This window comes from Streptopelia decaocto, assembly GCF_964273445.1.
Source record: "Streptopelia decaocto genome assembly, chromosome: 18".
Lineage (NCBI taxonomy): Eukaryota > Metazoa > Chordata > Aves > Columbiformes > Columbidae > Streptopelia > Streptopelia decaocto.
The window spans coordinates 6,846,277-6,863,393 of NC_138673.1; the positions used below are offsets into that span (position 1 = coordinate 6,846,277).

Genomic DNA, 17,117 nt, shown 5'->3' on the forward strand with positions numbered 1-17,117 from the left:
ATTGTCCTTTTTTTTTTCCTCTGCGAGTAGGCAAGTTGTTCTGCTTCACAGAAAGAAATACAGAGATATTCCTGGGAATTTTTGACTAAAATGTCAAAAAAAAAAAATCAGGACAGAATTACCCCAGTACAACTCACTTCTGTTTGAGTAGATATTTCTGGTTTAGTCAATATGGCAGAGACAGCAATTGCGGGTGTCATATTAATTTCAAAAATTGATTCTCCATAGTGCAGCCAGCAGATTTTTCGAAAGCAAAACCTGGTGCATAACTGATCTGTGAAACAACTAAGTCCCGTTCATATACTTTGAAAATTATTTTAATTATACCCCAAGATATTTTCACCAATCAGAAAGCTGATTCCTATTTAAACAGTTTTAATTCATTTTACTCACGTAACTATGCAAACCACTGAAGTGTTTTCACATGTGCATTGTTTAGTTTATAAACATCAAAAAGTGAAGCTAGTTACATAAATTTGCACAAACCTGGAGTTCAAATATCGATGGAAGACACCTCAATGAAAATGTAAATGTTTTTCATGCACTAATATAAACATTGAAATAAAATAGACAATCACCTCCATTTCGAGGATCAATAATTTATTTAGTTTTATTTTTTACATTTTGTCATTTGTTACAGGAGAAGAAACACTTGCTAATGAAAGTGACGTGGTTTTTAACCATTTTCCAAGATAATGGAAAAAGTTGAGCATATTCACTAGTATGCACATTTATGACTAAGCTGCCAATATTAAATAATTTTAAGCAAGTGTACTCCCTATTTAATCCTTGTATAAATTAATTTTAGTACTCTCCTTCTCCTACAGGAAGACTAAATTTGTAGCATCTAATTTTCTTTATTCTGAAGTCTCAATCTTTGCTCTCGCTACTTATCTATCTGCAAACAAGTCAAACAGACGAGTTACTGAAGCCAAAGCCACAGAAGTGGATTCGGTGCCAAGGTTCCTTTTTCTCCTGGCAGCCTACCCAGTTTCCTACTGTCCCAAAAGGAAACAAAAGACTCCCAGTTTTCTGAAAACCAGATTTTCTGCATGACAGTGCATTGCATTGCCACTAAATGGGCCACAGTGGATGTTCTGAGAGGAAACAAATCAGGTAACTAACAAGATACAAAGAATTATAAATGAACCTGGTAAAAATGTTTCTAACATTTTCCCAATGGTATATTAACTAGAATCCTACTTTCCTTCCACAAAAAATAGATATTTTTTATAAATACATTTTAATACAGACAGTTCTGAGACTATGCAAAAGAGTCAATGTCACATTCAAACAGGTTTTCTCAGTGTAGCATTAAGAGACGAGCAGACATCACAGCAGGCGTTAGCACAGTGATTCTAGGGAGGCAGTGAACTACAGCATGTGAACAGATACACAAACACACAGCTTCACCCGCTTACTCAGACTGTCCTGTGATTTAGAAAACAACTGAGCTGCACTTGAGGCCTGGAATATCACATTCTTCAAATATATTTCCATGTTTAGAAAATGATATGAACTGTCAATAAGATTTAACATCTGGTTAATATTGAAACATTTGTATCAACATAGGTAGTGCTTGTGCTTGGGGGTACTGAAAAGAACTGCTAACAGAACCTACCAGCTATCTCAAACGGAAAAGAAAAAGCATTTACACTTACCATAGCCTTAAAGCTCTTGATTCCAATTAGCTGAAATTAACTGTTTTCCTGTCCTTGTTCCTCTCTCTCATTTTTTCCCAAAGATAACTTTTACCACTGGAGTCAATCCATGTAAAACCTGCCTAGCTTTTGTACGACACATACAGTTCTAGTTGCTTTCCACACCCAGGGGATAGCAATAATATCTATAGTTTCACTCCTAACCAGATCTAATTAAAATTGGGCTGTTAACAATATTTTTTCAGGTTATGAATAATTAATAGAAAATTTATGTAATACTTAGTACAAAAGTTGAATGTTAGCATTTTCTTACCTTAAATAGCCCCTGAATAATCTTTGCATGAATAAGAGTTCCCTTTAATTTTTGTCATGAAGACTGGAATCTAGTGTTCGTGGGTCAACATGTAGCACTATTCTCAATATGCTTCAATAGTCCATTTGCTCAAAATGGAGGAATTTGGAACTCGGTAGCCTGCAATGTTTCACTTCCTTAGCTATCAATCTTAAAAAATTCTGTGCTGTAACCTAACTCACTGCATTTTCTTTAGCAAACTGAATCCTCTCTCAGAAGTAAAGAAAGCCAAGCCAAATACAGATGGTGACACACTGAGTAGTACCACAACCCCAAGAAGAGCACAAACACCTCCCTGTTCTTAAGCGGATGGCTACATTTGGAACCATTTGTAGTTCTGTTTGACTTAGGCTGTGACTACAAAGATGTTAATTGCAACTGGAAACGGGATTTTATAAAAATTGTTACAATCACACCTATCTGAGGCTAACATATAATGTTCCACTTAAACTCACAGAATCAGACATGGAGACATCAAGTATTTATAGAAATATCTACAAACTGCAACTGCCTTTTATTTTTTTTAAGTATCAGTGAACTGACCTTTAGAGTAAGTGTTTCATGACAACAGGCTACCCCCCACAGCCTTCACAGGTTTTGTTTTGCATACAGTAGTTTACTTGTTTGACGTAGCTACCTCTTTGCACTTCTGTCTTTCTAAGAAGTGCATGCTGAAAAACTTGGGCAAAATTGCCCTTAAACTTCTTACAGAGTCTGAAAAGAGAACTTGTGCTAAATTTTTGCTGTGCCTTGAAGTCCTATGTCATCAGAATTACTCTTTCACCTGTATTAATAGCCAATGCAAAACTTTGTTAAAAAAGGGAAAACACTGGCATAACATTCTTCAAATTCAGATACAAATGGAAAATTGGAAATTCCACTCTCCCCAGCTGCCCTAGACAAATGAAACTGTTGCTCTAAGAAGCAGTGCTGAAGCCCTTATCTTAGTATTGAACAGATATGAAAGAAAATAGACCCACAAAACATACAGCATGAATAGGCTGGATGTTAGCTATGTAAAAATTTTAAACAAACCTAAAATCCTTCAACGTTTCCTGATTATTCTGCAGTCAGTTTGCAAAAAATGAAATTAATGGAAAATGGGAGGTTCAAAGACCCTCAGGGCTATTTTGCCTTCACCTGAAATTTAACAGGATTGTACCCAATTAAAAATAGCTCTGCCAGTGAATCACTGGTCTTCCTTGCAAGGTTCAGTGTTTCCAAGATTAAACAGAATATGACATAGAAGGAACAAAACTAAAGGATGAGATAGTTATTCAAAGAACTAATCTAAAGGTGAAACTTGCTTTTGCAAGATGTTACACTCAACATTTTCAGCTGTGTGTACAAGTAAAATTGGCCGTGTCTTTGAAGCATTCACAAAGAAAAACAAACAAACAAAACTCTGTATTTGCAGCCATCCACTCAGGTGGTTTTTCGGATCACATTCTCTGAGAAAGCGATCGCATCCTAAAAGATACTTGAGGGCAAAAACACAGATCCACAGAATTAGAGCAAAATCCCCCAGGTCCCAGAAGGCCATTTGCAAAGCAGACGCTTCAAGAATTTAGGGAGGTGGCATCCAAAGATCATTTAGCCTTGTAGAACCACTTAAAGTTCTGAAGAACTGGGTCTGCATCAAAGCTCCCAAAAGACAAGACAGGCAAATTTAGTCATGAAACTCCTACTGTGGCAAGAGAGTCCGTGGTTTGCGGATCCTTGTCCAGTTGATGCTGTGGACAACTGCACGGAAGGTGTTGGAATCCCTGACGGCTTCGCTGGGAAAGGGCAGGCCAGCGCAGGCCGGCTGTCCATCCCGTGCTCAAGGTCCTCCACTGTACGAATAATCTGCCTTGTTGTGCATCACGAGCTTGTTGTCTACAAAGTAGAAACTGTCCGACTGTGTCTCATATGGATGAAGGATCATCTCTTGAACTGCAGGGGGGGAGGGAGAAAAAAAAAAAGACAATAAAATCAATCATGTTACACAGAAGCCCTGCTGAGGGAATGCTCTGCACTGGATTTCAGTTACATTTAATAGCAGCAAACTCATCAAGTGAAAAAAACAAAACTAAACCAGGAACCTACCCAAACCATCCGTTGATAGTATCTTTTAAAGAACTCTAACATAAACTAAGTATTTTAAGGCAGCACCCAAAGTGTAAGTGCTCTACCTAAGCTCAAATCAATATCATACTAGAGTTTGGGTGGATTTTTTCTTTTGTTTTGTTTAAAAAAAAAAAAGTGATAAAATGGCAAACTCAAATTTATTCTGTTATGTCAATAACTAAGCAGCAGTGCATCATTGTATTTTCCACAGACTGAAATATTAGTGCTGACATACGTGATGAGGGGTTGTAAAGAATATACAATCACACAGATTTAGTACTGATGCTATTGTGCTTTGGGAGAGAGGAGAGAAAATAAAAGTTATGTTCGTACTAAAACTCAAACCTCCCAAGCTATCAATATAGCACATCAAACATTAAAACAGAACATAACATTTAAGTCACCCATTTATTGGATGTCTTTTTAATCCTAGGTTTTTGATTGTTCTATAATACAATTATCATTTTTCTCCCTGACACCGAAACTTCTCTTTTATGAATTTATGTCTGGCAGGTAACAAGACAGGTGCTACTAGAAAACAAAATCTGTATCAACACAGATACAAAACTACCTGGAAGTGTTTGACCCTACCCACTTTCTACAGAGAGCTCTTAAGTAAGGGTTTCCTCAAAAGAGCTGAGATTAACGTCACTGCGTGGTAACCCGGTAATTAAGGATTGCTTACTGAGGTCCTCAGAGAGCTGCGGGAATTCATAGATGTGCTCGCAAGTGTTTTTACTGCTGGGGATGCAGAACCCAAATTCAAAATCAAAACTCTTAAGCAATTGATCCCGGAAATAGTGCCTCTCAATCATGCGGAAGTTGTTAATGGGTTTGTCCCCTACTGTGAACTCCACCCTGAAAAAGAAGGACAAAATTGACATGAGCTTTCTTCCTAAACAAGATTTTTCAGGCAGAAGAGAGCTCTTCTAAAATAAAAGAAAGCCAAAAATATAAAGTAATGGTACTAACCAAATTATAATTTCCACTTTTTCTTACAGCATGCTACAGGGACACAACATGGCATGACAAATCATGGATGATACTGTATTTTGATTATTTTTACTCAAGGAATAAACGACATGCAAGACAATTTTACAATCTTAAACTCATCTTCAGTGAAGAAAAGATCCCTCCAGCTTCACTAGGTCACTCACTAGAGTGAGTAGTAGAGTCAGTAGTAAGTTAGTAGTGATAGAGTAGTTAGTAGTAACCACTACTAACTTTAACTAAAGAAACAATACACGCTGTCTCCAGCATTAGTGTAGCAATAACATTGGCCCAAAGCTTTACAGAAAGCTACTTTAGGTGTCACATTCTGCTGTGGTTTATTGAGGGAGACAAGCAGCACTACCACACAGATCAGAAATCGTTCTGGTGCCTGAAGTGTCAAACATTCCTTCAGCATTTCAGGTGCATCTATAGATTAATGGTTTTTGGAGGAATGCAACACAGAAGGCTGCAGACACGCCTTCCAAAACTGGCAGAGCCTCTGACAAACAAACTGCAACACACAGAAAACAGCTGGAATATCAGAGTACTCCATCCACCTTATTTTGCCCCTTTTAGCATTAATCCCTTCAGCATCATGCCTGTTCCTGAGGTAAATAAACAAGATAAAGGGATGGAGAAAGCAAAGCATCCAAAGATGTTTGGAGATCCTCATAATTACAAAAGATCCCTATTATATCAACTTCCTGACAGGATCAACAAGCAAGAGCCACTTTTTATAAGATTTCAGTTGTTTCCTATAGTAGAAAAAGTAGCACAGGAGCAATTACTTACGTGGCTCCCACTTGCCGAAGTCTGAGAAAAGCTGGAGTAAACTGATAGCGTACAAACCGTCCAGCATTGGGGTCAATGTCCTTCTTGTCATTGTGTTCACGTTCTGGAAAAGCACAAAGTAAGTCACAGTCATCTGAGAAACAGAAACCCCGTGAAAATACTTGTAACCATACATTACTGAGTCATTTAAGCCAGCAAAGTACTCGGAGGAAGCTGATGATGTGCTCACCCTCTTCCTATCCTCTCTAAGGCATCCACTACTGGTCACTCCAAGACATAGCATTGAGAAATGGTCTTTTGGTTTGACACACTTCTTGTCTTCTGACATCACTTACTGCTCCTACCTCTGATTCAGGACTGCAGCACGACTCTGAACAAGCCGTTTCACCTCAGCACATCTGGTTTGCTACCTCTAAGCTACAGAAAACTTCCTCTCACCTTCAGGGAGATTGGAAAGACTGCTTGACCAGGAAAAGAACAGTTGCCCCAGGGTTTTATTACCACCAGCAACAGGTAACAATTCGATGGTTACAAGTAATGCCTAAAAAATTATGGGGAAAAAAAAAAGGCAAGCAAATTTTCAGTCTGTCTAATTTGCACAATTAACAAAGTTTCTCCCTTTTAGAAATACTATTTTCATGACTCGTGAGTGAAAGATGTTGGACTAACAAACTATGTACAGGGGGACTCACTCTAGCTGATGAAGAGCCAAGAAAGGAGCACACGGTGACCTCCTCCTTCTCCTCCTCTGCTTCTGTTTACAACATCCATCTGTCCTTTCTCATCACAGATGGCAGCCTAAGAATATGGCAGCAACGAGTTCTGTTCACTGTGTTGATGCAACGGACACTTCTGTATTTCTGCTCCAGGCTGGGACTCAACTCTCTTGCAATTGAGAGCATCTCACCTTTTTGGGAAGTGTATTGAGTAAAACGAGTGGGGAAAGGCAAAAGGAAGCAGACACCAGCATTTGTTTGTTCATGAAAACAGCATTTTTTGTGTGCACCCACCTGAAGCTGCTGGTTTGGTGATTTCAAACAAGACCGTGCCAGATTCCATGTCCCGGATTTTGAACCTGGTGAAGTCTATCTTGTAAACATTTTCCTCTGGAGTGCACAAATAATCTGCAGAGGAAAACAAATTTAAATGAAGGCTGCCCAGAATTACCAGGTATTTCTGGCTACTCCTTGGAGGTCACAGGAAGCAGTGAGAGCAGCCCAAATGCCATCTCCACTACTACCCCGTTTTTCATCCAAATCTCACATCCTCAAAGACAGTCCCTGTTCTGAACGCCTGCACTGTCCTGCTTGGACAGGACAGGGAAAAGGCTTCTCTCCCCCAGCATTCGGAGGTCATCACCTTTTTCCAGCCCTCTGCCAGCATCTTCTGTATCCATTCCGCCTCAGGGTATTGAGAACAGCCAACACCTCCATCAAATCCAAGCCTTTTCCGTGTAAGAGGCTTTGCCTGTTTTAAAAACTGCCCTCTGGCAGAATGCAAGTGCTAAGCAGCTTTGTGAGCACTAAGCCTGCGCTTAACTGGAACAGGAGCGTCCTCCTCCTTTGTGCCACCTCCCCTGTCCCCAGCCTTCTGCAGACAAAGGACGCCTCTTTTCTCCACCCACGCTCATCCCATGCAAGGACTTTTTTTCCCCCTCAGCATTTAAAATGGTCCTGAAGCCTTTCCCTGTCCTAGGAAAAGTCTGGGAACAGAGCCCTTCTCTGCTTCCACCAAAGCCGGTATTTTTGGGAGAAAGAAAGTCCTTGTTTCTGGCTTCAGCCTCGCTGCACATCAGCCTGAGCATCAGCTCCTCTCAGGGAAAAAGCAGTGGTGCTTCCTTTCCACTGCATGTGTAACCACAGACTGAAAGCAGCTCCAATAACTTACTTTACCCTGACAAATCTAAATACATGTTGTATGTATACAAACCAGGTTAGCTTTTGAACAAGCATGTACCTGCACATTGTAGACAATTTGTTTTGGAAGTTCTAAGGTGAAACTAACACTTTAACATTCTAATTCTAAGCTTTTTCTCAGCTACTAATTCCTGCTGTTAGTCTGAGTTAATCACTTGTTTCTGTCTGCTTTCCTATTTCTAAAATTCAAATACATCCCTTCACCTGAGGCTTATTCATTAAATATATGAAAGCAAGTTACAGTGTACTCAGAGATCATACCTGCCCATTACAACCCCTGCTTCAGCACCGGTGTAACAAATCAGGTACCCACATTACGGGTGGCGGTTATGGTTCTTGGGCAGTGATCAGCACACCCCATAGATATGGGTTTAATAAAGGATTGTTGTGGTGTAGTAAGAGAACACCTCAAACCCACGCATTGCAACCACCAGACAGCAAGGCTCTCACGCTGGGATCTGTAATTACAGAAATCCGGCCCCTCTGTAGCGAGGGACAAAGATAAGCTGCAGTCAGCACTACGGAAAATTGCTCCTGGGTGCTGCTGAGCACGAACTGCACATCCAGCACCCGGACTTTCCTGGAAGCCTTTTATTCTTTGCAAATCTCCTTAAGTTGGAGAACTGTCTGAGTGCTCACTGGCACAAGGAACAGAAGTGTTAAATGTACTCTCTGGAGGGTTTTACTGCTCTCCATCACTACCACCAGACGGCGAATGCTACAAGGACGTGGGCTTTAAGAGCGAGGACTGTGTTCAAAGCATCTCTGGCATTTGGCAGGGAGGTTTCCCTCTCCTATCAACATGACACAAAGGAAACCTAACACCAGTACCCACAATGCCGGAAAGAACAAGATAAAAGCTCAACTTTTTTACTACAAGAAAATGCAAGCCTATTGTTAAACACAACAGCCTAAGAACTGCGCAAAATCTTATTTTCTGTCTTTAACAGTAGCGAGGAAGATGAGACAGAAATTTAGCTCAACCCCTTGCCTTAAGCCCCAGCGCTCAACAATCCTCAGGCAAATGTCCCACAATTACACAATCATTTTAGGTTCTAACACATCAGCCGACCCAAATCCTTAACTCGTCCCACAACTTCCCCGCTCCAAGCAGCCGCATGCAAAACACAAATTGACGGGAGCCGGCACAGCTCCCCGCAGCCCCAGCTTCCCCTCCCATGGCCACTGGGACCAGCTGCTCCCACGAAGGCGAGCGATGTACCCGAACAGGCTGGCGGTCGCCTGGGAGCCCGGGACACCTTCCCTAGAGCACGCAGGCGAAGTTTGAAGCCACGTTTGTCTGCAAGTTAATTATTAAGTGTTTTTCCTTCTGCAGAATTCCTGCCCATCCAGCACCATGGCAACAGCTTTATCCCCCTCATTGGCAGCAGCGTTGCTGCAGTAACAGTGTCCATGACTCATCTGGAGGAGCGGAGAGCCAAGCAGAGCCACCAAAGAGGAGTAAACCCCGGGCAGAATCCCCACCAGGCTCCTGCTCATTGATGTCTGCATCCCTGCACTACATTTTCCAACTCTTTATGCACTGAAAATATTTTAAACCTTTTTTTTTTTTTTTCAATTAAATCAACGTGCCAGTATCTAAGTCTAACTGGATGACATCTGGGAAGATCAGCTGCCAGCATACTGCAATCAATGGTTATTTCCTCCTCTGGCAGTGGCCGGTCTCCTAGCAAGAAAAAAGGGGTGGTGTATATTCCTCTCAGCCTCTATTAAATTTGCTTCTGCAATTTCTGTTCGAAAGAAAAAGAAAAAAAAAAAAATCAAAGTAGCCACGTGGTGTTTTTTTCCCCATATATAACAGGAGCCCGCGGCTACACTGGCAGGTCTTATTGGGAATGAGCTGCTCGGAATTGGCAGATACTTCTGCTTAGCTGAGCACTGTCAAATTTGCTAATCTCACCCCATACATACTTATTTTTAAACTACTGTAGGGCCCAGTTGCCCACACTTCCTGTGACGCACTTACATGTATCATCTGCTTTCATTATCCTAATTTACCGGCACCACAATTTGGGGCAGGGAGGAAGCATCCCTGTCTATTTCAGTTAGACATAAGGCAGCTCAAAGCTCCATCGACTGAAGTGGATCGTTACAAGAAAGGTGGGCTTGGTCTCTCAGGAAAGCATATTTTCTAATTTCTTCCACTTGCCCACAGGTTGTGTTGTTTCCCCATTAGTAACCAAATAATCACGGTATCTCCCTGAACAAGCCCTCGGTACTCATCTGATTGACAGTGAGCACACTCACAACATGGGATGAAGGGATGGACACATCAGCACTGTCTTAGGAAACCCAAGAGATTGGCTTTTGTCCTGCATTACTCCCATTAAGTAGTGCAAAAACAGGTCAAAAAGAGGGGCATTTCCTACTCCTTCCTAAAGCACAGGGAAGTGCCCTATCCCAGACCCCCACACCCAAGCTTTGCCTGGAAAGAATTCACCAACCGAATTGAACTTGTTCTCAGATTAAAGAGCAAACTCTTACAACTTGCCCAGACTTGATATGAGCAGCTACTTGTCACTCACACATCACTATTCCTGCCGGTGCCTCTGCAGCATCTTTCCCATAATCTCTGTATTGTGCCCAAAGATCTGTAACTCTGCCCTATTAAAGACGTTTTCAATCTTAAGAGCTACCACAGCTTTTAAGTCTGGAAGGTGATGGACTTCTGAGCCAGACACAATGGATTCCTTCATGAATTTTCCTATTCCTTTTGTCTGAAAAAGTGATTCCAAAAAATCCCCAAACAGCAATCTGTAGCAAGGCATTCATTAAGAGGTCTCTAGCTTTGTTATCAGAAACCATGGATGCTCATTGCCTGTTTGCAGTTCTGAGGTGGTAGCTCTGCTTGTCCAGAGAAGAGCGGGTTCTCACCCAGGAAACCTCCCTCCCTTCCCCAAAACAGCCCAGATTTCAAAAGAAACCAGGAAAACAGCCTAGACAATGAGAGAGACACTGTTCTCTTGTGAGCAACGATGCATTGTGAACCCTGGCACATATTTCTAGCCATATATTTTAGGGAGCTGGTGTTACAAAGGAGCAGAAAAGGTGAGGGATAATACATTGCCAGATAATACAAGAAGAAAGATAATGAAAGCACTTTCTCCTCCTGCCCTCTCCCTGTTATTTCAGTTATCCAGTGGATGAGATTAAGGTGTTTGATCCTTGTCAGAGAAAGCTAAAAGTCGATCTTGTATTTCCAGATTTCCTTTGCAACCACTCCACACCAGGCCCATTTTACCAAGAGGATTTAATGGGCCATGGGGTTAGCAGCACTCGTCATGCTCCTTTCAGGATCCCTTCTCCTCCTCTGCACCCAGGAGGAAGCACGTGTCCCCCTCACAGACATTGCAGATATTTCCGTGGTGCTCATCAGAGCGTCTAAGCTCAGATAAAGCAGCTCCTATTTTAAGGCTTTAATAGCCCGCAAAGGAAAGCAGAGCCTACCCGGGGTAAGGAAGAAAAGGAAGGGTCGTGAAAATGGGTCTAAATCAGGATGATGCTGTACAAGAAACTGATGCAACAGCAGTGATTTGTAATAAGCATGTCTCTCCCCAACACAGACCACAACAAGAATATGGGGAATGAGAAGGCTCCTGTCGCTATGCAGGCCTCTTTCTTAACATGCGTTAGTCAACAAGGTCACAAGCTATTTTGAAGACAACTCCCAAGACATAAACCAGGTATAAAGCAAAGACAACTGCAGACGAATTGCTGGGAGCTGGAGATTAGGAGATTATCAGATTGAAGAGTCTCAGGAGGAAGCAAGCAAAAAATAGCACAAACCCCGTGAAGATGCAGAGCGGTGACGCAGGACAGAGGGCAAGACCTCGAGGGGAAGGCAGGGCAAGTTTCAAGCGGCATTGATATGCCTGCTTAGACAACTGGAGTGCAATTAAAGAAAAAAATAAACCATTTCCCTCTGTCTCAGCAGTTCAAGTCTTGTAAAGAGAGAGGCAGAGAAGCTAAACCAGACAGGATCCATTCCTAAAGCCATGGGGTTTGGGTAAGTGAAGACAGGGGCATCTACCAAGATCCCCATTGCCCATCAGATGTACCCACCAGCAGCACCGAGTCCTTCCGCATGGCTCACACGCCTCCCAGCCTCTGCTTTTTCTGCTCATCTTTTTTTCTTTTCTTTTTTTAAGATAGAGCTTTCCAGACTTCACCCTCTCACAATTAATTTGATCACAGCCCTCCAGGTCTTGTTAAGGAAGGATGAAGCTGCTCTTCCCCTCCATCCCCAAGGCATCCAAACACTTTCCTTCCCCCTTGCTCACGCTGATCGCAGAGTCTGGAACCACGCGCACAACATTAACCAAATCAGTTCACTTTGCTTTTACACAGGGCTAAGCCAAAGCCCTGCTCAAACTGCCAGGGTGACCCCCCAGCTTTCCTCTTCCCTTCGCCGTTTCCACCAGGGATGGCCCAAACCCACAACACTGGCAGAAGGAGGAACGCGCTCAGCTGCCAGCCCGGCACCCTGTGCTACGCACACGCCATGTGTGCTGCCCCTGGAAAGCTAACAGTCCATATTGTACCGCCAGACTGCTAAAAAAAACCCCCTTTCATCTACACAACACTTCGAGCTGCACGTTATCACAAAGCCTTGAAAAGGTTCATAACATGTGGTGTTGCTGAGGAAAGAAGTCGTGGTGAGAGCAGCTTGACACAGCTCTGGGATATCGCTCTGCCACAAGAGATCAGCACATCAAAATGCTTTTACACATCACAGCCCTGGACAACTCAGAACAGTGATTCATTAACCTCCTCGCAAACACCCTCAGCTAATCAGAGCTCCCAATGCGATACATTTTCCCAATTAACAGGGGAAGGGAAGGAAAAGTCATGGTCCAGGAGCAGCTTTGAAAATTGATTCGTACGCATCAGCTTCCCGCTAATGGTACAGGGAAACTGGTATGAAAGTCACCCGCGAAGGGTCTGCCCCGGGCGACCCGCCGGGCAGCGCTCTGCCAAGCGGCCTTTAGCTAAAGCTGCTAAGAGCAGCCTCAGAGAAATCCTAAATGGCAGCTCGGGGAAGAGATTAGTTTCAGAAATGATTAAGTCTGTGTTTCTTATTTTTAGGTTTTGTTTTGTAATTGTTTCCAAGTATGTAATCAATTATTTAACCTTTTGGTTTGCTAAAATTAAATAAGCTTTAGAATAAAGCTTAAAGTGTAAGATTTAATCTAGCGTGACAACCTGTACAGGTACCTGAGGCTGTGATAAGCGGGGCAGCCTCAGAGGCTGAAGCTCTCCTTGTTACGTATCTGTTTGACGGCTGGTACTATTGCCCACGGGCACAAGGGGGCTGTAATATCTTCTTTCTGCTGATGGCTCTAACCCCAAAGATGGAGCAAGAAATTAAAAGCTCTGCTTGAATTAACCTTGCACAGTGTGACCCAGCCAAGCTGCGAGATGCAGGATGGTCAAAGACACAGGGGACAGTGCTGGGGACAACAGGGCCCAGCTCCTCAGCTGGCTCCACAGGGCAGGACATTGTGCTGACAGACACCGACATCCCCAAAACTGCAGACAGACCCCTCTGATCCTCGGCTGTTTTGGTAATTAATTGCAATTTGAACTGAGCTCTGCCTCGCTCCTTTGCTAATCCTAAATTTATCATGTCATAAGGTTTTTCCTCTTCTTGTAACTGCGGTTGTGTGAGCAAGTGACAAATCTCGCTAATTGCAAATAAAATGGTTCATTCGCCTTACACCTAATCCAGCTGGAGCAGTGCCAGAGCCAGCCCAGCCTAAAGGCCCAGATATTCCACAGCAGCACCCCAGATCCATCAGGCTGGACCCCCGCGTGCCTGGAAACGCTCTGGCTCTAGAGCTGCTGGACAATCTAACATTGCAAGGACATAGCATATGCAGGGCAGTTTGCACAACTCCCCTTTAAGCTTATTAGAAGCACGTTAAGAGCAGCGCCCAGCTGGCTCTGCTGGCTGGTTACAGACGGCGTTTCTCAGGGTTGGCAATAAACACGTTTTGGCCACAGAGCCACATCCTACACCTCCACTGTCCCCACCTGAGACATCTCCAAATGGGTCATTCGTCAGCGGTACCTGTTGGAAGAGGAATGCACAGCTGTGCTTCAGGACAGAAAACCGAGGCTTTCCCTAGACCCAAAGCAGGGCTAATGGCCTGCCTGCACGCTGCCTGCACGCTGCCTGCATGCTGCCTGCACGCTGCCTGGTCAACAGGCAGCTACCACAAGCAGCAGTTTGGTTTCCCAGAGCCCCAGCTCTTCCAGGGCTGAAGGACGAGCAGATTTGCCCGGTGTATCAGGAAGCACCCAGGAGCCCCGCAGCTGGCAGAACAAGCACAAAATGGCAAAACCTGGCTCCAAAAGAGCATCTTTGAGACCAGCACACCCCAGGCACGGGGATGGCTGGAAGGGCCCTCCCAGGTGTGAGCGCAAAACCACAGCCAGCCATGCTATGGAGTCCCTTTTGTAGCCAGACCCATCCTGTGCTCCACACAGTAGCTGGGATTCTGCCTCTCCCCACACAAGCCTTTCAGAAACACACAGGCTACTCGTGGTGTAAACATTTCTAAACCACACGTTCCTGCAGTGCCAAGCCCTCATCTAACATGGTTTATCCTGGGCTTTGTTTGCTGAAGTGATGTTAAAACACGGCCAGACCATCTCAGGTCCCTGGGCAGCACCCGGCTCACCCGCAGTCCCTCGACAGTGTGAGCTACTGCGGAACTGGCCCACGAGTTTGGATGAAGATTAATTATATCCCATGTGGAACCACAGGAGATGTCCAGGGCACCAGGACGTTTCTGCTGCAACCCCATCCCCAATTCCCTCTTCAAATTTGAAGTGTCTGGAGCACCACAACTCTGGGCATCAAACCCAGAATTGCTGAAATAGGACATGGTATTCACCCCAGCTCAGCATCTCCAAGGGAGAGGTTGGGGTAGCCATGAACTCCTGTCCCACAGTCTGGTCTTTCCTCCTCCCTGCAGCACCCTCTGGAACAGTTTGACGTTGGTATTTCTGGCAATCTGTTTTTAAGAGCTTTCTGTGGCCCATAGAAATGAGTAAAGGCCACAGAATGTCCCAAATAATCGTTACATGTTAAGGATCAGAAAAATATTCTTGTACCTTTGCTCTCTGCATTAAACCCACCAGGTGGAAAACTGAGCTTGAGAAGGGGTGCTGCAAAATATTGCTGGGTAGTAAGATACAATAAGCCCAACGTGGATATATTAAATACCTGTATCGCCAAATGCGCACTGAGGATTTCAGGTGCAGAGAGCATTTGCTGGCTCCCACGTACCCAGCCAAGCGCTTCTCACGGTTCTTGTCTGGCATGACACATCTGCACCCCTTGTGCTACCCTCATACCAGGAGGGGAGCAAAACACTTTCATACCATTTTCATTCCATTTTCCTCGTGCTCCAGAGCGTACGAGCCCATGGTTGGAAGCAGCAGGCTCCCAGCCAGAGTGACCAGCTCATCTTCCCTTACCAAGAGCCACACACACGCATCATCCACGCTGGCCGGAGAGATGCCACGTGGGGTCTGCACGCCCCAGGTACGAGGGTGTGTGGTGGCCATGTGCCCCTCCAGCCACGACTGCCGAAGGCAGGGACACACAGACTACCATAAAGCAAACATGCAAAGTGCTTGACGTGGCCATTGCTTGGATTCACCATCTAACTGCTGTTCCTCTGAGTATGCCAGCAGCACGCTCCAGCACCTGCCGCACAGCCCTGCCTGCTACGGGCAGGGGATTGCTGGGCCTGGGCAGTGAATCACACAGCTGCAGCTCAGCAGAGCATTTCGGGTCAGAGAAGGGGACTCAAGGACCACTCAGCTTCAGTAGCCCCTCTCTCAGAGGAGCCTCCAAAACGGCTTCCTGAGGGCTAACACCGAGTCCCCACAGGGCTTTCCTCCCACCCTCCCTTCCACCCTGCTCACCACACACACGCCAACGCTCACAGCCGCAGCCTTCCTCTCCAGGGCTCGTCACGCCGCACAGCCCCGGCCTGCCACACGAAACCTGCTCTAACGCCACATCCGAGAGCGCTCGAAGGCGAAGAGGAGCACTGCCAGGCACCCAGGGCAGCCCCCTCCTCCCTGCCAGCGCTCTTCTCCCCCTGCCCAACCTGCTGCCTGCAGAGATGACCCAAAGATCCCAGGACACGTGAAAAGACCTTTTTTGGGGGTCAGCGGGGCAGGCTGGGCACCGCTATGGCCAGGCTGGCCTGAAGCACATGCCTTCTGCCAGCCCGGCGTGCTGCAATCCTGACAGGTCCAACGCAGCCGCCACCGCACCGCTGGTCCCAACCGAGCGGTTCTGCCAAGCACGACAAACCCTCCACCAGCACGTCCCCATGCCTGCGTCCCCTGAGGATGCTCCGTCAACGAGCAATGCTATATTGGGAACAAGAGAAACTGGGGGGCTGCAGGATGGGGCTGCAGTGAAGCCCCTCTGTGCTGCAGCCATAGATTCAGCCTGACCCCCCCAGCCCCACCGCAATGGGCACAAGCTGGGGGCTCAGCTCGGCCCAGCCTTGAACAAAGATACAGAGACACGGGAGAGGGGTGATGGGGAGTGCACCAGGGAGCAGCCCACCGCTGACCTTCCATCCCGGGGACCGGAGGCTGCCCACTGCTTGTGCATCCCCGGGGCGGCGGCGGGAGCTGCATCCCCAGCTCCGGCTCCAGGCATCCCCTGGGGGAGGGCCAGTCCCTGGTCCTTAGGTGGTCCCCAGACCTCAGCGGTGCCACAGCCCCAGCCGGACGGTGTCCCCTACGGTACCGCATCCCTGCTCCTTGTCCCATGGGGAGGGGGGACCGGCTCCTCCTGGCCCGCTTCCCCCGCCGGTGAACCCCTCGCCAGCCACAAAGGGGACACGGTCCCTATCCCCTGCACCCCCGGCTCAGCCCCTCTCACCGCTCCGTCCCGCATCCCCCATCCCGGGCACCCACCGCTGGTGACCCGCTGCAGCCCCAGCACGTCGTCGGGCCCGATGAGCGTCTTACGGCCCAGCTCCTCCTCGGTCCGCGCCGCCGCCGCCGCCCCGGCCCCGGCCCCGCCGCTCTTCTTCACCTTCATGGCCCCGCCGCCACCGCCGGTGTGAGCGGCCCCGGCCCCGCTGCGCTCCACCGCCGGCCCCGCCGCACCGGGAGGGGCACCGCCGCCCCGCCCGCCCCGGGACCCGCCCCCCGCCCGCCACAGCGCCGCCCGGCACCGGGAGGGGGGGTACGGCCCCCCCCGGGCTGCTGCGGGAGGCTCTGAGCATCCCCCGC

The 17,117-nt window shown here is 46.2% G+C and overlaps 1 protein-coding gene across 2 annotated transcripts; it reads right to left on the reverse strand.

Annotated features, from left to right (window-relative positions):
* Positions 1-3,036: 3,036 nt before the first annotated feature.
* UNC119 (unc-119 lipid binding chaperone) lies at positions 3,037-16,945 on the reverse strand. 2 transcript variants are annotated; one of them, XM_082068622.1, is made up of 5 exons: positions 16,851-16,945; positions 6,918-7,031; positions 5,908-6,010; positions 4,808-4,980; positions 3,037-3,948 (listed from the first exon to the last, which is right to left on the reverse strand). In XM_082068622.1, exons 1-5 carry the CDS (start codon positions 16,921-16,923, stop codon positions 3,836-3,838), a joined length of 576 nt encoding a protein of 191 aa, XP_081924748.1. In that variant the 5' UTR covers positions 16,924-16,945; the 3' UTR covers positions 3,037-3,835. The 2 variants fall into 2 exon arrangements, with proteins under 2 accessions (XP_081924748.1, XP_081924749.1); XM_082068623.1 differs by having other exon boundaries at positions 16,797-16,935.
* Between the last annotated feature and the right edge of the window lie 172 nt (positions 16,946-17,117).

Coding starts and splice junctions, on each gene's coding strand:
- UNC119 (XM_082068623.1), bottom strand. CDS start 16,923: ATGAAGGTGAAGAAGAGCGGCGGGGCCGGGGCCGGGGCGGCGGCGGCG. Junction 4,981..5,907: donor CTTCGGCAAGTGGGAGCCAC/GTAAGTAATTGC, acceptor CTTCTTTTTCAG/GGTGGAGTTCACAGTAGGGG. Junction 3,949..4,807: donor GCAGCTCTCTGAGGACCTCA/GTAAGCAATCCT, acceptor CCCCCCCTGCAG/TTCAAGAGATGATCCTTCAT.